We start from the raw sequence: 22,740 nt of genomic DNA on the forward strand, positions 1-22,740 counted from the left end.
GTAAATATAAAGATCAGACATTTAAATCCAATTTAAAAATAGTAGTAAATATTCTCAAAAGGACTAAAAATTTTAAACATCAAAGTAAAAAATGGACAAAACTATTGGTACAGGTTATACTAAATAGATAATTTATCACCGTTAGCATTTCAGAGCCTATTTCACAGGCAAATACACCAAAATACTGTAAGTATAGAGCAAATAAGAAATTTATTTCTCAATAAAACCAAAATAATGCATTCTATACATTAGAGGAAAAAACTGTAATAATTTTTTAATAAGGACTCAGAACAAAGTCTTAAGAATTAGGACAGTGGGAGAAAATGTGTGTAAAATGCATTAGGTTCTGTAAATGATCCACACAAAAGCCCATCAGTATATTAACTTTCTTAAAAAAATATTCTATAATACAAATTTGGGAGATAAATCTTTCTTCTTTTTTTAACTTTAAATAATAGAATTACCTCATATTAACAGTCTGTTTTTCTAAGTATTTTTACATGCATTATCTCATTGGATCCTCAGGGCCCTCAAGGAAGACAGAATAGGTATTATCATTTTCATTTTACATTCTTTCATTTATATTTCTTGAACATATTGATATGTGCCTAGTACTGTGTAAGTGAAACTGACAGACACAGTCTTATCCATATGAAGTTCAGAGTACAGAGGCAAAGACAAGCCAGAAACAAAATATCTAATCATAAACTGTACTGTGCTATGAGGTAAAAACAAAACAAAAACAAAACAAAAAAACACAAGGTGTTGTGACAAAGAAAACAGAAGGAAACTTTCAAAAAGTAGTATCTGAGATGTGAAAGATGAGATGAAACACATCAAAATAGGAGTGCAACATCAGTCTAGAAGACAGTAGGAAAAATGTAAGAAAGCCTTACGATTAGTGAGAATCTGACATATTACTTCAGTTAACTGTTACCAAATTCAAATCACTTCCCTATTTTAAAGTAATAAGATTCAATCACTCAGCAAACTACTGCAAACACTGTAAAAATAAAAGACCTTATATATATTCTACACACTTTTTTATTTAGCTCATTTGTGTAGCAACAAGCTTAGAAAAATGCATAGGTTTGCATTCATCTAGATATGGGTTCAAATTCCAGCTGTGCCACTTAGTAACTCTAGGATCTTGTCAGATTACTTAAAATTTCTGAGCTTCAGTTTCCTCAACTATAAAATTGTGGTCTGATACACCTAATAAGACTGCTTTGGAAATTAAATGTAAAGCCCCTGATATAAAATCTGGAATATAGAAGTTGCATAACAAATGTTAGCTCCCCTTCCCTTTCTTTTATTACAATCTAATGCACTATTTCTCAATTTTAGCTTGCATTAGAATCACCTGGAGGGCTTATTATACTATGGAGTACAGGGCTGCACCCCCAGAGTTTCTGACTGAGGCCTAGTAAGACCCGATTATGTAAACTTCTAACAAGTTCCAAGGAGACACTGGGGTTGGTGGTTTGAGAACCATACTTTTCAAAAACACTAAAGAAACTAATGACCTATGTATCCAGTAACTTTTCCAGTTATATCAAAAAAGAATACAGATAGGCCCCCAAACTCCTAGGAATCAGATATGCACAAAGGCAGCCAAATCTGTAGGTCCATGAGTTACCATGTTGGAAGAGGCAATTGCCAATATGCCCTAAACATCCCTACCTGTTTTTGCTGGATATGCCAAGTATGCAAAGCCATGACCAGGCCATTGCCTGGGACTGTACTGGCAGTAAACAACCTAAAGAGACGAGGTAATGTCTCACCCTGGAAAAGAGTAGGTTGGCTTTCATGTACTATAAAAGTCGTAGAATGCTTAAGTTCAATATTCTTTTTCTATAATGCACCCCACTGTGTGTAGATACCCATCATGGACTTTTTGTGTCACCTCCAAAGAATTCATAAATATGGGTACCAGATATAGCAAACAAAAGTAAGTTTGTCCTACGCAATGTATGGGACAATATGACACACCTATCCTAAAAAGTTATTTGTTTATCTCAAATTCAAATTTAACTAGGCATCCTATAGTTCCTCTGGCAACCCTACTTGGGGAACACAGGGAACCCATACAAACACACATGACTCCGGTTCATACTTTTGTTGTAATAAAGACCTTTGTCCTTGACCAGGAGTTTTGTGTCTTCTGGCAGCACCCATGAAACTGTGGCAGGATAACTTGTTAGCTTGCAAGTACGGTAAAATCCCACTCTTCACAATTATTAACCAAAGAGAACATTTAGAACAACCAATCTAAATGGTTGGATTTACTTGAACACCTGGAACCTGAATCACATGGTGCCATTTTCTTCACTTCATTAGCACCCTATTCTACAATCTGACCCAATTAGACCCAGGCACTTTGTTCATAGCTACTGGCTTCCTGAGCAATAATTTAAAAAGAAAACCACATTTTTTTAAAACATTATTCTCCACACATGAGCTTCCATACTTAGATTTACAGGATGTCAGGATCTTAAAGTAACTTAAAAGATTAATGTAATCTCAGTAAAAAAAATTCAGAATTTTTAAAAACTAGACAAATAGTTCTTTGGGGAAATTAACAGATGAAAACAGCTAAAAGTTTGTGATGGAAAAATAAGTGTGTATTAGTATAAATTTTTTACTATGGTATTTGAATACATATTTGCAAAACATCTATTTACACCCTTGGCTGGATTAATACAAACACACCATAAAAAATCCAGATAGAGGGACACCTAGGTGGCTCAGTTGGTTAAGCATCTGACTGTTTGTTTTTTTTTAAGATTTTATTTATTTATTTGACAGAGAGAGATCACAAGTAGGCAGAAAGGCAGCCAGAGAGAGAGTGGGGAAGCAGGCTCCCTGTGGAGCAGAGAGCCTGATTCGGGGCTCAATCCCAGGACCCTGGGATCATGACCTGAGCGGAAGGCACAGGCTTTAACCCACTGAGCCACACAGGCACCCCTAAGCATCTGACTCTTGATTTGATCTTAGGACCATGAGATAGAGTCCCCCATTGGGATGCTGAGCATGGAGCCTACTTAAGTTTCTCTCTCTGCTCCTGCCCCTCACCCCATGCACAGGCTCTCTCATTCTCTAAGAAAAACAAAAATAAAGAGCAACAACAACAAAAAAAACCCAGAGTTTAATGTTAACAACAATAAAAACAAAAGGAATAGGAAAAAGAAAAAGAAAACATAGGTGCCATGTGATTACTAGCAAAAGAAATATTTTCTCAAATTAGTACAAGAAATTATAAAGGTTAAAAACTGACATATTTGAATACACAAAAAATAAAGTCTGTACATAAGACTAAAAAAATTTTAAAAAGAAACAAATTACAAAATATTAGCAACAGGGACTACTGAAAGGATGTAATCAATAGATTTAAGAGCTCTTAAAAATTGGTAAGAAATATACCAATATGCCAATTAATTAAATACACATAGAATAATAAGATGCAATTCACAAATGAGGAAATAAAAACCACCAATAAATACATGAAAAAAATATTAATCTCAGAAATAATGAAATGCAAAATAAAACAGAAATATCATCTTCCAGTTATCATAAAACACATAGGGAAGCAAAGATGTAGTGAGACACAGACTCAACTTAAAAAGTCACTGGGAATATAAAGTGAAATAATCTTTCTGGGAATTTGGGAATGCAAATCAAAAGGCTCAGTTTTTAGCACAGTCACACCCTCCCCCTTTTAAGGAAACTATTTAAATTTAAAGAACATGTGGGAAAATATTTTATGTGCAAAAAATGTTTCTCTTACTATTATATATAATGAGGAATTTAGAAACATTTTCTATGCATTTAATGAATAAGGGCAATGGCTAAATAAGTACAATGTATCTTTTTGATGGTGTATTACCATTTGTTATAAAGGAAATTTATAAAATTTTGATCATATGGGCAGATGCTTAGGATATAAGTTTAATGCCAACATGCAGAATTTATAAATACAGGATGATTTCAAGTATAAGAAAGATGCATTAAAAATATATGTTTATAAAAAATAAAAAATTTAAAAAATATGGGGAAGAAATGTGAAAAATTCAGTGTAGTAAGGTTATGGTAATTATTTTCCTTTATTTCATAATAGTTTTCTCTATTTTAAAATAAGCTCAATTAACTTTATAATGAGGGAGATGGGGATGGAAAAAGTTATACTGGCAGTTTAAACAGGTATGACTCAGTAAGAGGCTCTGGCAACTTTTTAAATGGCAGATACAATTATTTCTTAATGACTATTTCTTGAGGATTAGATTCCCTTAGTCTCCCTTGCAACTTCGAGAGCCCACAAAAGAAGAGTTTCGTAGAATACATGGTGATAGCAATGATGTTTTCTAGAAATGATGAAATGAAAGTGGCAAGCTGTGGTGAGAGAGAAAGAGGAGTAGTGTTCTATAAAATGTTACTTAGGAACTAGTAATTTAAGCTCATTTCACTGCTATTACACATAGTATGGGCTTAGAAACACATTAAAAAACAGTGTTATTTCCATTAACCGCACCATTACAAGAGATGAGGTATATAATGTATTTACTTAAATATCAGGTTCTTACATCTTCACTGTGGGGTACCCAGCACAATCATATTTAGTCTTTATGTAAAATGTTCCTATTCCATTTCTAACAGTGGAATTTCCTCTATAATTATAAGGTAATTTTCGTCTGAACTTGGGATGATTAACTTCCTTAAATTTCACTTACCTCTTAGTTCTGCCATCATGAGTTTCTAGAAAATGTCTTTGAGCCTCATGTTTAGAATGATGATCAGCAGCTAATGCAATATCAACAGTAATGAGTCCTAAATTGGCTGACCCTGCTTCAAGCCAATAGGCCCTCCGTAGTACTGCAGGCTGAAGTCCAACTCTGGAATTATTTAATTGTTCAATGTACTGTCTCACTTGAAAATCCTGAATTGCAGCACTTATTCCTTCCCCAACTGACTGATTGTGGAGATTACAGTTTGCAACTCGAATTGCACCCATCTAAATTGAATAAAGAAAATGAAATAAAATGTAGTTTCTGCACTCTTAAGCAACTTAGAATAAACTACAAAAGAGGTATTATTTCAAATTTCATGAAAGAAAAAAAGAGAAAAATGGGAAATTGAAAAGATAAATGCAACAGAAAAGTAAACAGTCAATTATTTAAAAAAGGATAAAAGGAAAAGAACCTAAGTCAAAAGGAAAGCAAGAGAAGGAGGAAGGAAATGTTGGTAGTAAGTAATAAAATCACAGACTTTTAACAAGGCTTAATTTTAAGCAGTAACCCACAAAGCAGAGGTGGCAAACAAATGTTTTCAGGAGCCAGGCAGGATATAAATGTACAAAACCTAAAGGCAGTCAAAATTCAAATTGCCTAAAGGCAATCAAAATTTAAAAACACTACCAATTTAATCCCCGCCATAAAAGCAACCTCCAAGTTTACATCCCTGCCATAAAGCAAAGCTGTGATAATTCCGTTAGAGTAAAATAGTAGTGAAAGCATGCTTTAAGACTGGAAGGGAACATGGACAAGCCCAAAACAGAAAGTTATCTCCTGGAATTCTGTAGTGTTCTCTGAGATGGCAAACTATAAATGTGTGTTCTATTTCAAGAAATGGGGGTTTTGAATCTTGGCATCTATATTCATTAGGGATATTGGTCTGTAATTCTCCTTTTTGATGGGGTCTTTGCCTGGTTTGAGGATCAAGGTAATGCTGGTCTGAAATCCTCCTTGGTCTGAAATTCTAGGGATATTGGTCTGAAATTCTCCTTTTTGATGGGGTCTTTGCCTGGTTTGGGGATCAAGGTAATGCTGGCCTCACAGAAAGAGTCTGGAAGTTTTCCTTCTGTTTCTATTTTTTGAAACAGCTTCGGGAGAACAGATATTATTTCTTCTTTGAATGTTTGGTAGAATTCCCCAAGGAATCCATCAGGTCCTGGACTCTTGTTTTTTGGGAGGTTTTTGATCACTGCTTTAATTTCGTTACTAGTTATTGGTCTATTCAGGTTGTCAATTTCTTACTGTTTCAGTCTTGGAAGTTTATAGGTTTCCAGGAATGCATCCATTTCTTCCAAATTGCTTAACTTATTGGCATATAGCTATTGATATTAATTTCTGATGACTGTTTCTATTTCCTTGGTGTTAGTCATGATCTCCCCCCTTTTATTCATAATTTTATTAATCTGGGTCCCCTTTCTCTTTTCTTTTGGATTTGTCTGGCCAGTGGTTTATTGATCTTATTAATTCTTTTAAAGAACCAGCTTCTAGTTTCACTGATGTGTTCTACCTTATCTCTGGTTTCTAATTCATTGATCTCTGCTCTAATCTTAATTATTTCCCTTCTCATAAATGGGGTAGGCTTAATTTGTTGTTGATTCTCCAGTTCTTTAAGGTATAAAAGAGTTTGTGTGTTTGGGATTTTTCTACATTTTTGAGTGAGGCTTGGATGGCTAATGTATTTCCCCTTTAGGACCACCTTTGCCATATCCCATAGGTTTGGGGCTGACGTGTTTTCGTTCTCATTGGTTTCCATGAATTGTTTAAGTTCTTCTTTGATTTCCTGGTTGATCCAAACATTCTTGAGCAGGATGGTCTTTAGCTTCCAAGTGTTTGAATTTCTTCCAAATGTTTTCTTGTGATTGAGTTCCAGCATTGTGGTCTGAGATATGCAGGGAATAATCTCAGTCTTTTGATATCAGTTGAGACCTGATTTGTGATCCAGTACGTGTTCTATTCCAGAGAAAGTTCCTTGTGCATTCGAGAAAAATAAGTATTCTGTTGTTTTAGGATGGAATGTTATGTGTGTATCTATGAGGTCCATCTGGTCCAGTGTGTCATGCAAAGCTCTTTTTTGTTGTTACTGATTTTCTGCTTAGATGATCTGGCTACTGCTGAGAATGGAGTCTTAAGATCCCTTACAATTAATGTATTATTATCAATATGTCTCTTTATTTTGATTAATAGTTGGCTTATGTAGTTAGCTGCTCCCATGTTGGGGGCATATATATTTACAATTGTTAGGTCTTCTTGTTGCATAGACCCTTTAGGAATGATATAGTATCCTTTAGTATCTCTGACTACAGTCTTTAGCTTAAAATCTAATTTGTCTAATATGAAGATTGCTACCCCAGCTTTCTTTTATGGTCCACTGGCATGAGAGATGGTTCTCCAGCCCTTCAATTTCAGTCTGGATGTATCTTTAGGTTCAAAATGATCCAACAGTACATTAAAAAGATTATCCACCATGACCAGGTGGAAATTATTCCTGGGATGCAAGGGTAGGTAGTTCATATTTGCAAATTGATCAATGTGACAGAACAAATTAATAAGAGAGAAGAGCCACATGGTCCTCCCAACAGATGCAGAAAAATCATTTGACAAATACAGCATCCTTTCCTGATTAAAACTCTTCAGAGTGTAGGAACAGAGGGAACATTAGATGTGGGTGCCATCTATGAAAAACCCACAGCAAATATGATTCTCAATGGGGAAAAGCTGAGAGACTTTCCCTTAAGATCAGGAACATGACAAGGATGCCCACTCTTGCCACTACTGTTCAATATAGGACTAGAAACTCCTAGAAACAGCAATCGAACAAAAAGAAATAAAAGGTATTCAAATTGTCAAAGAAGAAGTCAAACTTCCTCTCTTCACAGATGACATGATACTTTATGTGGAAAACCCAAAAGACTCCACCCCAAAATTACTAGAACTCATACAGCAATTCAGTAATGTGGCAGAATACAAAATCAATGCACAGAAATCAGTTGCTTTCTTATACACTAACAATGCAACTGTAGAAAGTGAAAGTAAAGAATCGATTCCATTTACAAGAGCACCAAAAACCATAAGATACCTTGGAATAAACCTAACCAAAGAGGTAAAGGATCTATACTTTAGGAACTATTGAACACTCATTTGAGAAATTGAAGAAGACACAAAAAGATGGAAAAACATTCCATGCTCATGGATCGGAAGAATAAACATTGTTTAAATGTCTATGCTGCCTGTAGCAATCTATACTTTCAACACCATCCCGATCAAAATTACCATTGGCATTTTTCAAAGTGCTAGAACAAACAATCCTAAAATTTGTATGGAACCAGAAAAGACCCCCCAAAACACCAAGGAAATGTTGAAAAAGAAAAACAAAGGTGGGGCATCATGTTGCCTGATTTCAAGCTATATTACAAAGCTGTGACCACCAAGACAGCATGGTACTGGCACAGAAACAGACACATAGACCAATGGAATAGAGTAGAAAGCCCGGATATGGACCCTGAACTCTATGGTCAAATGATCTTTTACAAAGCACGAAAAAAATATCCAATGGAAAAATAAAAAACAGTCTCTTCAACAAATGGTGCTGGGAAAATTGGACAGCTATATACAGAAGAATGAAACTCAACCATTCACTTATACCATACACAAAGATAAAGTCAAAATGAATGAAAGACCTCAATAAGAGATAGGAATCCATTAAAATCCTAGAGGAGAACACAGGCATCCTCTCAGACATCAGCCACACAAACTTCTTGCAAGACACATCTCCAAAGGCAAAGGAAACAAAAGTGAAAATGAACTTTTGGGACTTCATCAAGATAAAAGCTTCTGCACAACAAAGGAAAACAGTCAACAAAACAAGGAGGCAATCCACAGAATGGGAGAAAATAAAAGAGAAATGGCTAAGAGACACATAAAAAAGTGCTCATTATCATTAGCCATCAGGGAAATTCAAATCAAAACCACACTGAGATACCATCTCATATACCAGTAAGAATGGCAAAAATTAACAAGACAGTGAACAAGTGTTGGAGAGAATGTGGAGAAAGGGAAACCCTCTTACTTGGGAATGCAAGTTGGTGTAGCCACTTTGGAATACAGTGTGGAGGTTCCTCAAAAAATTAAAAATAGAGCTACCTGATGATTCAGAAATTGCACTACTGGGTATTTACCCCAAAGATACAGGTGTACTGAAAAGAAGAGCCATGTGTACCCCAATGTTCATAGCAGCAATGTCCACAACAGCCAAACTGTGGAAAGACCAGAGATGCCCTTCAACAGATGAATGGATAAAGAAGATGTGGTCCATATACACAATGGAATATTACTCAGCTATCAGAAAGGATGAATACCCAAATTTTGCATCAACATGGATGGGACTGGAGGAGATTATGCTAAGTGAAATAAGTCAAGCAGAGAAAGTCAATTATCATTTGTTTTCATTTACTTAATAGAACATAAGGAATAACATGGAGGACATAAGAAGAAGGGAAAAACGAAGGGGGGAAATTGGAGGGGGAGATGAACAATGAGAGACTGTAAACTGTAAACTCTGATGGTTTTAGAGGGGAGGGTATTGGGGCATAGGTTGGACCGGTGATGGATATTACATATTACATGGAGCATTGGGTGCTATACATAAACAATGAATCTTGGAAAACTGCATCAAAAACTAATGACAAAAAAAAAAAACAAAAACAAAAACAAAAAACAAAAAAACTAATGACATACTGTATGGTGACTAACATAACATAATAAAAAATAAAAACAACAAAAAAAGAAATAGAGATTTGGGGGCGTCTGGGTTGCTCAATCATTTAAAACAACTAAATCTTGATTTAGGCTCAGGTCATAATCTCAGGGTAGTGAGACAGAGCTCCGTGTCTGGCTCCACACTCAGTGGGGAGTTTGCTTCTCTCTTATTCTCCCTCCAGCACCTGGTCATGGTCTTACTCTCTCTCTATAAAATAAATAAATAAATCTTTAAAAAAAAAAAAAAGAAGTTCGGTTTAGAAAAAAACTAACTATACTGGCCAAGAAATAGACAAAAGTGTACCTTTAAAATAAGTGTACCTTAAAAAAAAAAAAAAGAAAGAAAGAAAGAAAGAAAAAGAATTGGAAATTTTGGTTTGAAAAAAGAACTATATTGGCCAAGAAATAGACAAAAGTGTACCTTTAGATTTGTAGCACAGCCATGCTCCACGACATAAATATCTGCTCCATCTACTGCTAAACGAGTCATAGTATATTTCAAATCATCTGAAGTTGGACAAGGCCCAGGTATACAACTCAACTAAAAAGAAAAATAATTGAATATTTAATTCTTCACCATTTTGGTACTCACACCTGCTGATTTAAATAAAATTTTCATTATGTGCATATTTTAAAAAATTAGTCAAATCTCATTTTCATAATGATAAATGAAATTATCAGTAATTAAAGACTTACTAATTAGAAACTAATCATAAGTATATACCATTTTCATTCATAAGGGGAAAGAAGCAAGTCTAAATTGACAGAATACAGTTACTAAAAGTCACAAAGAATAATCAAAGTAAAATGATAAGTAAACAGTGTCACAGGATTATAACAACTGTATAGGAGTTTAAAGTTGTAAGATTTTCTTATGAGTACTCTATACTACACAAACACACACACTTGTTTTTACAAATATATCAACTGTAAGTTTTATTATGATATCTAAGGACAACTGACACAAATTTAATGTTATTTTACTCCTGAAACAGATTTGGTCATGGTTAGGCTGGAAGAAAACATACACTTCACCTACTTCTTGGGGAAATGGCAACCCTGAGTAAATTATTGGCTCAATGGCATACAACTGTTCATTAGTGGGAAAGCCAGAGTAGAACACAGATGTCTTGCATTATACCCAGTGTTCTATAATAATAAGGCATACCTTGGAGATATTGCGGGTTCCATTCCAGACCACCGCAATAAAGCAAATACCACAATAAAGCAAGTTAAATTTTTGTGGCTAAAATCAAAAACACAAGAAACAAGAAGTGTTGGCGAGGATGTGGAAAAAAAAGGAACCCTTCTCTACTGCTGATGGGAATGCAAACTGGCGTAGCCACCATGGAAGACAGTACGGAGATTGCTGAAAAAAGTTAAATTAGAACTAACCTATGATCCAGTAATTGCACTACTGAGTATTTGCTCAAAGAATATGAAAATGCTAATTCAAAAAGATATAAGTACCTCTATGTTTACTGCAGCATTATTTACAATAGCCAAATTATGAAAGCAGCCCAGTGTCTATTGATAGATGAATGGATAAAGACGTGGTGTGTGTATATGTGTGTGTGTGTGTGCGTGCACGTGCACCTGTATATACATAATGGAGTGTGTGTGTGTGTGTATAAACAAAATGGAATATTACTCAGCCATAAAAAAGAATTAAAATTTGCCATCTGTGACAACATGGATGATTCAGAGAGTACAATGCTAAGCAAAATAAGCCAAAGACAGATACCATATGATTTCACTCATATATGGAATTTAGGAAACAAATGAACAAAAAGGAAAAAAGAGAGACAAACAAAAAAATAGACCCTTAACTATAAAGAGCAAACAGATGGTTACCAGAGGGAAGTGGCCTGGGGGATGGGTGAAATAGGTGAAAGGGATTAAGAGTATGCTTGATAAGCACAGAGTAATATATGGAAATACTGAATCACTACATTGTGTACCTGAAATTAACATAATACTATATGTTAACTTTACTGGAATTAAAATAAAAATAATAAATAAATAAATACTGTAAGATGAAAAAAAGTGAATTTTTTGGTTTCTCAGTGCATATAAAAGTTATGTTTACACTTTAAGTCTAAGTGTATAACAGCCTATGTCTAGGAAAAATGTACAAGCCTTTACTGCTAAAAAATGCTAACCATCATCTGAGCTTTCAGCATGTCATAATCACTATTCAAAGATCACTGTAACAATAATAATAATGACAAAGTTTGAAATATTACAAGAATTACCAAAATGTGACACAGAGACACAGAGCGAGCAAATACTGTTGGAAAAATGGCGCTGACAGATTTGCTTGCTGCAGGGTTGCCACAAACCTTCAACTTGTTAAAAAACAAAGACACAAAATCACTGTATCTGCAAAGCACAATAAAACAAGGTATGTCTGTATCTTTTGCCCCCACAAAACAGACCCAAAAAACCCGATCTAAAATGACAGAGGCACATCAGTGGTTGCATGGACTAATGAATGGCTGACAGCACAGGGACACAAAGTAATTTTCTAAGGTAATAAAAAATGTTTGATTTTTAAAAATTTTAATGTAACATAAAAGCTTTGAATCTTAAAAAGAAAAAAAAAAGGAAAGAGGTGACACCTACAAGTGTCCATTTATCCATAAGGAACTAATTGTATGACATATAACTAAGAATTCCCTAGATCCTGGCAGTGTTTATAACAAGAAAAAAAACTATTTTACCACCAATTATAGCAGTTTCCTTTATTGTCAGTAAATTAGCAGAGGTTATAGATATTTTGGACATAAAGTTAAAAGCAGGATGAATTGTTCTCAATTCACACTAATGTAACAGCAAATAAACATAGTATGTATAACAAAAGAAAAAAAAAGGAAAAACATATATGGGAAGAAATTAGAAAGGAAAACTAAACTGTTAACAATGGTTATCTCTATGTTATAGAATTAGAATAAAAATATTTTTTTTTTGAACTGCCATGTTTTCTTGGCAAATGCCAATGTTCCTAACCATGTTACAAAAGAACAGGTATGTTCTAGGGAGGTCTATAAACAATGTTATGTAAGGAATTTAACCTTCCTCTTGCTTCAGTTTCTAAATCTTCTACATAAATATTTAGCTATATCCAAAAGAATGTAATTACATAAGGAAATGAGTTAACAGTAAAAATGTAAGAGGTGAGATATAATCTTTATAATATCCCTATTTATCTGTGAATTTTTGTTTTAATAATTACCTCGTATGTTAGATACTTGCAACTAAATAACAACTGGCTACAAATCTGCAAAATAATTTATTAATTGAGAAAACTGAACAATAATGCTTACTTCATGGCTATGTGTATTAGATTTAAAGCTGATATCTCAATCTTTCATTTTAAAAAATCCATAAATGTCTATAATACTGCTCACATATTTGTTAACATACCTTGGATTCACAGAACCGACGGTCAAATCCATGCTGACATATTATTACTGATTTAGGTCTTTCCAGTTCATACTCCCGACATACCACATGAAAAACAAATGTCTGTCCCCACTCCAACAGACAAGCAAGCTACAAATAAGCAGTGACAGGTTGAAAACAGTGTTAGCATTCTAAACACATGTTCAGAGTTCAAAAGCTTATCAAGAATATTAATACAGTTTGAAAGAACCCAAATGCTGTCTTACACCAGCTGCTACATAGCACAGTTTTTAGCTAGAATCATGATTTCTACCTTGACATCATTTTTAAGCTTATGTTACTTTTCATTTGTGAATGACAAAATGCATGATAACTGAAAAATTCAACCTCAGCAACTTACAAAGTAAGTATCTCCTTCAAGGTTAAATCTTCCTTCTTATATAACTGGAATCCTCTGTACACAAAAGCACCTAAAATTCTCTACCTAATAATGAACAAAAAAGCTTGGATATGAAATTATTATCTAATTATCTTAGTGAGCTGCAATTTTGGAAAATTAGATATTTTGAAGATATAGCACTTTTGTTTAGAAAAACAGAAACTTAAGTATATATTAATTCTTCATCAAATCTTTGGTTTACAAAAGAACCCCTTCATTTTACAATTGATTAGAACTGTTAATAAACATATTGAAATACAGGTATACAGGATATCATTCAATTAAAAAGTTTAAACTATCAGAAAACATAAATTTCACTTTTAAAACATACAAAGAATGGAATACACATTAAAAAGCACCTATGGATTCATGAAATGCTCATTCAAAAGTGATGCTAAGATTCTGGTGCAGAAGAAAGAAATGTTTCATCTTCTAAAAAGGGCAACTTAGAAACATATGAAATTCTAGCAATTGTTAGATTAAAGGAATTGTGTTCATTATTATACAATCAGCGTGGCTTTATTCTGTCTTTGTTAAGGAACAAACTTTTTAAAATAAATTTCATTCTTTACTTATACATTAGAGAAAAGAGATGGTGGATAATAAGGAAAGGATAGTCACCAGCCCAGTGAGCATTGAGTATTTCTTTCCATCCATTTTTATACACTCTATTATGTATTTTATCTACTTTTATATAAAATATCCCTTTTCAAATCCATTTTCTTATTTCTAGAATCTTAGTTTTTGCTGCCTTTCAAAAATTTCTTGCAGATATCCAAGGTATCTAGAGTTTTTACCCACCTTCTTGTTGCTATTTCCTACCTATAAATGTTTCATACACATTCTGTAATTTTTATTAAAATTGAGCAGGTACATTTCAAACATTCAAGATCAAATTCCACTCTTCTTAAATGCCAAGATAAGCATGTACATCATAAATATATGGATCAATAGGTGAAATGTTACAGTAATACAGCTATTTGGCTAAATATCAACGGTCCATTTCAAGAACTAAATGATCCTTATGATCTCTGAGTCTTCTAAAGATTAAAGGGGATAAGAGGAGGAGGGGGATTTTATCAAATTTGTTCTTATTTTTTTAAATCCACATCATTAAAACAGATACAAATGATGTTATCTTGCTTTGAGACATGATAAGAACTGAGCTATTTAATCTTGAGTTTCGTAAACAATATTTTTAAATCCTACTTAAGAAATATACAAAAAAGCAAAATTCTTTAAAAAAATTACTCCATAATACTGGGGGAAAAAAGAATTTTTCAACAGCAGAGAAAGAACTAATGTAATTTTAATAATATATACAATTTCCAGACCAGTTCTCATACTTCCCAAAGTTTTGATCTTGAAAGTGTTATGCAGAACTATAAAACATTACACCCTTCAATTTTATGTGGCTCAGAAAAGTGAAACTTGTCTCTGACTCATCTGTTGCTAAGAAAATCCTGAATGGCAAGAATGACTCGCAACCAAAAAGCAAAGAATTGTCTGGCCCTCAGAATGCTATTAGTGAAAATGCAATGAGCATTCAAACAGGCAAACAATTTGCTCTTGGCAAAGTGGATGAGCAAAGGAAAAAGAAGTCAGATAATCATACCTGTGGTGCTGTGACCTTAGCTGTAAGACTTCCAGCCTGCACATCAATTAACCATGCATATTCTAAGGAATCACTTCCCAAAGGAAGACCTTCTGCTGAGAACATAGCATGTGCTCTCAGCTGGAGACCTGACAAATTGATGTGACCCTCCCTGAGTACTTCATCCACAGGAGGTCGCTGCTGAAAACAATAAGAAGACTGTAAGAAGTACAAGAAAACTGCATTACTATTTCTAGTTGTTTTTTTCTCCAGAGACTAACAGTAAAAACACGCTATCTAGAAAATAACACTCAAGGGTCCATAAAATCCTAACACACAACCTTGTACCAGAGAGTCTCAGTTAAGCTTCTTTAGTGACAATATCCATTCAGAGTCCAACTGCAAAGAAAGAGAGCAAAGTCCTAGAAAGAATGATACTTCTCTGATACAAAAATGGCTCAATATCTGAATAAAAAGAAATTAGTATTCTGACTGACAGGGAATATAAGAGACCAATCTTTGGTGGGAAGACAGGAATAATGAGATTAAAATACTAAAAAGAAAAAAAATAATAATAACAGGGAAGAACAAAGACCATTACGACCATAAAATGAAGAAGTAGGAAAGAAAGTCATCTTTCATATAGATTTTGAGAACTACATAAATATAAAAATGATATGTTTACCTATTTATTTATCAGAAATTACATACTTACTACCAAAAAGCAGCAAATATTTCAAAAAGAAAAGTTCTGGAACTTACAAAGCTAAAAGATAGGTCATAAAATAGGGTAGTCCATGGAACACTAGTTCCACAGAATAGTAATATAGTAATATAGATTATATATAGTAATATAGAATCAAATAGGTTTGGCAATGCCCTACCCAACAGTCACCAATTTTGTAGACTCTACCTCCCAATCTCTCAGAAATGCATTGATTTTCTTCTGTCTTCACTACTATCATCATGGTCCAAATAATATGACCTCTTGCTAAGATGTGTGCAGAGCCTCCCAGCATTCATTTTTACATCTCCCTCCTCCATACTCTACAAAACAACCACAGAGATCTAAAAAGGCAAATTCTACCATGTTCTTGTCTCAAACCATTGTTTTGTATTTCTTCCATATTTCTCTTCTCCACCAGGTTTATTAAGGTAAAAATTATTTCTGCCTTATTCACCATTTATCTCACCGCACCTAACAGTGACCACAAAAGGAAGATAATGCTAAATGACTATATAGATTTCTTCACAGCAAGTCTATTCAGAGAATTCAATATACTAATATATATTGGGACAGTTCACAGGTATTTCCCAAACTAATTTTACTGCAGTAGTCTTTTTAGTATTTGTATGCAGGCCACCTGCACAAGAAACAGTGTTGGCAATCCTTGTTTCAACACATTTTAGGAAATGTATTCTTTTTTTTTAATTTTTTTTTTTTTTATTTGACAGACAGAGATCACTAGCAGGCAGAGAGGCAGGCAGAGAGAGAGGGGTAAGCAGGCTCCCTGCTGAGCAGAGAGCCCAATGCGGGGCTCGATCCCAGGACCCTGGGATCGTGACCTGAGCCGAAGGCAGAGGCTTTAACCCACTGAGCCACCCAGGAGCCCCTAGGAAATGTATTCTTAAAAAAAAACAAAAAACAAAACAAAACAACAACAAAAAAAAACCTAAGGATATGAGCTAAATCAAATTCATAAGTAATTCTTAAAAGGAAATTTCTAAGTATGACAATAATAATAGCTCTAGCAGCTCCTTCAATATATTTTTTATTTTCACCTAAGCTATGTGACTATATATAAAATCAAAGAAATTTCTCCAGGTCTCAGTTCCCTTCTATTTTTTTATCTGAAGAAGCTGGGGAGGATGGTCAATAAAGATCACTTCTGGCACTAAGATTTGAAAATTCTCAGTATAAGATACTTCTGATTAATATTTTTTGAGCTCAAAAATACATACAGATCTAGGTTTGTCCTAAAGACAGAGCCTATCCAGTACATCAACAAAGATCATAGTCTAGATTTTATGGCGCGGTTGCATCATATTGGGGGCTGAACTGTGTACCCTAAAAAGACACACTTAAAGTCCCAAGCCCAGGCACCTGTGATTGTGACCTTACTATATTTAAAAGGAGGGTTTTAGCAGATCTAATCAAGTTAAAATAAGGTTACACTGAATTAGGGTATGGCTTAATCTAATGACTGGTATCCTTTAAAGAGGAAAACTGGGACACAGGGACACATGAAGACACTGCCATGAGAAGACAGAGGCAGAGATACGCATCTATAAGACAAGCAATGCCAAGGATTGCTAGCAACCACCAAAAGCTTAGCAAGGATTTAATCTCCTACAGCCTTGAGAGAGAGAACATGCCCTGTCAATACTTTGATTTCAGAATTCTAGGCTCCAGAACTGTGAGAGAATACACTTTTCTTGTTTTAAGCCACCCAGTATGAGGTACTCTGCTATGGTAGCCCTAAGAAACTAATATACATCATAAGATGCTCATAAATTAAAAGGGGATGGTTTCCTAAGTTGGACACAATAACCCATCTATTACCTCAGATCCTTAACCTTGAGGCCCTGCATTAAGACTAATGCTATCAAGAACACGCAGCCAAATCCTAGAGAACTCACCTGTACCAAAGGTTTTAAATTTGCGCAGATTCAGCAGATAAATCACTATCTATGGCAGCTATAGTCTTATTACACATATTTCTTAAATAAAAGGACTTGAAAGTCAAAGTGACTCTTTGATCCATGGGCTTCAAAATGGATCTTATGTTCATCGGGCATGAAAACAACATTAATTTCAGGGTAGATCTCCATCAACACTATTGGGTGACCAGGTACATTGTCAATGAGCAGTCATATTTTGAAAGGGCTCTCTTTTTCTGAGCACTAGGTCTCAAAAGTGAGCTTAAAATATTCAGTAAACAATGTTATAAAGAGACTGTCATCCAGGCTTTTTTTCTCCATTCAGAGCAAAGGCAGAGCAGTTTTAGCGTTAGGGCCCTAGAATTTTCAATGGTTGGCTTCAACTTAAAGTCACCAGCTGTGTTAGCCTCTAAGTACAATGTCATCCTATCCTTTGAAGTTTTGAAACCAGGCACTGACTTCTCCTCTCTAGCTATGAAAGTCCTAGATGGCGTCTTCAACTAGACGGCTATCTCATCTGCTTTGAAAATCTGTTGTTTAGTATAGCCACCTCCATGAATTAACTTGGCTAGATCTCCTAGATAACTTGCTGCAGCTTCTACAGCACTTGCTGCTTTACTTTGCACTTTGGTGTTATGGAGATGGCTTCTTTCTTCAAACCTATGCACCAATTTCTGCTAGCTTCAAACTTTTCTTCTGCAGCATCCCTACCTCTCCCAGTCTTCACAGAATTGAAGAGCATGAGGGCCTTGCTCTCGATTAGGTTTTGGCTTAAGGGAATGCTGTGGCTGATTTGATCTTCTATCCAGATCTCTGTAACCTTCTCTGTGTTAGCAATAGGCTATTTTGCTTTCTCATCATTGGTATGTTTATTGGTAGCACTTCTGATTTCCTTGAAGAATTTTTCCTTCACATTCACAAGTTGGCTATTTGGTGCAAGGGGCCTAGTTTTCAGCTTGGCTTGGGTTTTGACATGCCTTCCTCACTAAATTTAATCATTTCTACCCTCTGATTTCAAGTGAGAAACATGCAATTCTGCCTTTCACTTGAACACCTGGAGGCCACTGCAGGGTCATTAGTTGGTCTAATTTCAATACCTTTTTGTTTTAGAGAACAGGGAGGCCCAAGAAGAGGGTGAGAGACAGGGGAACAGCAGGTTGGTGAAGCAGTCAGAATACATGCAACATTTATCACTTAAGTTTGCCATCTTATAAGGGCACCCCCAAACAATTACAATAGTAACATCAAAGATAAGTGAACACAAATCACTATAACAAATATAATAATGAAAAAGTTTGAAATACTGTGAGAATTACCAAAATGTGATAGAGATGCGAAGTGCACAAATGCTGTTGGAAAAATGGCTTTGATACGCTTGCTTGATGCAGAGCTGCCACAAACCTTCAATTTGTAAAAAATGCAGTATCTGCAAGCGCAATAAAGCAACATACAATAAAATGAGGTATGCCTACTATTTCAAAAGTCTGATGAAGGAAACAGATTCTGTGGCAAAAATAAGCATATATTAGGTGTTAAGTTTCAGCTACTAGGAGATCAGGTGTGTTAATATATGCACATATGAAAAAATTAAATTCTTTGTAGAAAAATATAGTCAGTTATGACAAAAGAGTTACAAAGGGGGGGTTAAGTTATTTTATATAAAATGATCAGTTACTATACAGAATCCTTATCATCTGTTGATGATTTGGGGGTATCAGATTCATCCTCCCATTCATAATTTTACTTTGCCTTATATTAAAATCCATTTACTTTTCTAAAACTCGTAACTTGACTCAAAGTAGAAAAAAGCCCTAAAGTAGTGTTAAATGAAAAGTGAAGCCATTTGGCATTAAAAAATAATAATAAAGTGATAATCTACTGAAGAATGTAAATCATTCCCATTTGCTGAATATCATTGGTTCCCTTCCAAAAGAGCCCTGGGGATATCTTGAGGGGATTAATGAAGTGTCTTGGAAGTATGTTAGGTAAAAAGAATAATCCATGTGGATATGGATGTTTTGAAGATTTATAGTACTGGTTAATATGAATATTGAGGTTGTAATTTTCAACAGACTCCACCAAAATTTTATACACTTTCACATCCATAAATATATGAAAAAATTAAAAACTGTGTTTTTCCATTTCTAAAAACAATATATATAGAATATAATTATACAGGATCACATAAATAGGGAACAGCAAAAAAAAAATAAAGAGAAAACTGAGATTCTTGAAAAACTCACATATATTCAAAACTTCTTACTTGTTAAATTACAAGCTCTAATTTAAAGAGCTATATATACTACGCACAGAAACTAAACACACTGTTTCAACCCCATAAGCAATAATACATCTCTACATCTCTACTGTAACTCACTTTCATATTACCTGATAGTTATCACTGACAAACACATTTAGGGGTGACAGGACAAGTTGCAGCATGGTCTCCCGAAACCCTTTTTTCATTTCAAAACACAGTCTTTCCAAGAATGCTGTAGGGCACTCAGGGCCATCAGTGGTTCCATGCTAAAATCGAACAAAATACCATAATCAAAATACAGAAAAAATAAGACCAAGGAAGTACAGGAAAATAAAAATTACCTTTATATAGTTAAGAGATTTTGTTTCTTAAAAAGGGGAAACAGTGCTCACTGACAAAATTAACTATTCTGTAACCCAGAAAGATTAGGTTCACTAAGCACCAGAGGTGACTCCTCTGCTTTTCAATCCTAGGTGCATGGTATGGAGCCAGTAGGCAGCACAAGGCTCTAGGGCCTCTTCCTCCCTATCTGGTCTCACTCCAACAACCCAGGTTCTCTGGCAATGTAATCTCATTCCAAGTCTGCCCACAACAGTCCACTGGTCAAGCTAAGACTGAACCAGGATTCTGTGCTAGGTCTGAACCCCTGAAAACAGTTCAACCTGCAGGGTGAAGCTGAATCTTGATTTTGTAGCAGGCTCACCATAAGGGGCCCAAAAGGTCTAGAGTTGGATAAAGGATAAGAAAATGTAAATCCTAGAGTATCCTATTCATCAGGCTAACTATAAACCCAGCAACTCAACATTGCGACAAAATGCTCTAAAGTTCCAAAGAACAGAAAGAAGGAACTGAAGTGAAAGAAGAAAAGCAGAAAATTCGCAATGATCAAGTAATCACATCATGAAGAAAATAATAAACTAGCTTTATTATGGTAAAAGGATAAATTTTAAAGTTTTCAAATCTGATTTTTTTATTAGTGTGTGCATGTGTGTACACACACTAACAGTTTAAGTTGAGTGAATTTCATAATATACTCCAGACTATTCTGATACAAAAACACTTACAACAGGAAGACGTCCATGAACTTTGTACAAATTAACAAGTACAGTAATATCCCAAGGACGTAAGGTAAGCGGATGAATTGACTTGGCTGAACTTTCATTTTCCTTTTTGTCATTTTCCATCCCAACAGCAGTCCACCCAGAGCTGGATGATGTTGACAGTGACAGAACAGGACTTGAAATAACCTCTTCAAAATCCATATACATGTCATCTTCCCCAAAGTAATTTTCCTATAAATATTAAGAACAAACTTCTATTAAAGAGGTATGCTACTTTTCAACTTAGAGTCTGAATTTTATAAACCAAGCATTTCCTTAAACTATTTTATTTAGTTAAAAGTATATGGTCTGCTTCCTTGAAATGAAAAACCAACAACAAAAAAAAGATATATATACTTAAGACATATACTTACTTGGCTACTTAGCAAATAAACATTCTGTAGCAAAAACCAAAAAAACCCAAAAAACAAAAACATAAAAAATTACATAAGTTTATAGTAAAGTTTCATGACAACACCACTTCCAATTATAGCAAAAACTTGCAATTTAGGTCCTAGAAGAAAACTATGAAAATCTGAAATGTTCAACAGTTTTCAATCTTTCTCAGAGTTCTGAGGCAATAGTACCTAGAGACATCCTTTAAGGGAAGATCAATTCACTAAAAATTAATTTGACTAAATCCAATTAGCAAACTATTACAATCCATATATTCTGGGTGTAATATTTATCAGAAGTGTTTTTAACATCTTAAATAAGAATCTCCAATTTTGGTTATTGATGAAAAATACATGTGTTATCAATAGTTACCAAAACACCCTTTCACATAATCCATCCTGGCTTCTTATGCAAAGTATTTTAACTAGTAATATTCTGGTTCCTTTTGTGTCAGAATTCAAATTTATTGTTATTTTTTCTTTTTTTAAAGGTTTTTATTTAAATTCCACTTAGTTTACACAGTGTAATATTAGTTTCATTGAGTAGGATTTAGTGATTCATCACTTACGTCAAATACTCGGTGCTCATCACAACTGCCCTCCTTAATCCCCATCGTTTATTTCGCCCATCCCCATACCCACTCCCCTCTGGCAACCATCAGGTTGTTCTCTACAGTGAAGAGTCTGTTTCTTGGTTTGCCTCTCTCTTTTTCTCCCCCCATGCTCATTTGTTTCTTAAATTCCACATATGAGTGAAATCAAAGGGTATTTGTCTTTCTTGGACTTATTTTAAATGAAATTCTTTTTTCTTCCCATTATTCTGAATTTAAATTTTATCTATTTGATCTGTTAGTAGTAATCAAAAGCTGTTAAAATATTCCTAACACAGTTAACCATATTTGTTCAATATTAGAAATCAAGTCAGTATTTTGATAAATTCTGCATTTTATTTATTGACACATTTATTTTCTAGCTAGAATTCTAGTCAATCAATCTGGCCAATTAAATATCTTTTCATAGGAAATGATGTTGAAGGGCTTGCAGTCATTTGGTTAATTAGCGGTGGGGCTGGTAATAAAATCCCACATATATGGACTCACAAAACTGATGCATTCTCTATTGTTATCTGGCTCTAATAACACAGGTCCTACTTAGAACCCACTTGACATCTTGATAATTGCCTTATTATATAACTCTGAAGCATGGAAAAACTCAAGCACAAATATAAATGTAAATAAACATTAGTTTTTATCCTAAATTCTAACATTAAATTTCTAAAACTAAAAATAAATTTCTAATGGATTTCAATCAACACTAAAAATCTAGAAGTACTCAAAGCAGCAG

The 22,740-nt window shown here is 34.4% G+C and overlaps 1 protein-coding gene across 9 annotated transcripts in view; it reads right to left on the reverse strand.

Moving 5' to 3' along the window:
* Window positions 1-22,740, reverse strand: part of KIAA1109 (KIAA1109 ortholog) — a 214,429-nt gene that overhangs the window by 121,473 nt on the left and 70,216 nt on the right. For 8 of the 9 annotated variants that reach the window (XM_044224067.1, XM_044224069.1, XM_044224068.1 and 5 more), the window contains 6 exons: window positions 20,966-21,193; window positions 20,030-20,167; window positions 15,002-15,181; window positions 12,969-13,097; window positions 9,964-10,083; window positions 4,728-5,008 (listed from right to left, as the gene is read on the reverse strand). In XM_044224067.1, coding sequence (XP_044080002.1) covers window positions 4,728-5,008; window positions 9,964-10,083; window positions 12,969-13,097; window positions 15,002-15,181; window positions 20,030-20,167; window positions 20,966-21,193 — 1,076 coding nt within the window. The remainder of the gene's footprint in view (window positions 1-4,727; window positions 5,009-9,963; window positions 10,084-12,968; window positions 13,098-15,001; window positions 15,182-20,029; window positions 20,168-20,965; window positions 21,194-22,740) is intronic. The other variant, XM_044224070.1, reaches the window with a different exon arrangement.

Source organism: Neovison vison, chromosome 11, assembly GCF_020171115.1.
Source record: "Neovison vison isolate M4711 chromosome 11, ASM_NN_V1, whole genome shotgun sequence".
In the NCBI taxonomy this organism is placed as follows: domain Eukaryota; kingdom Metazoa; phylum Chordata; class Mammalia; order Carnivora; family Mustelidae; genus Neogale; species Neogale vison.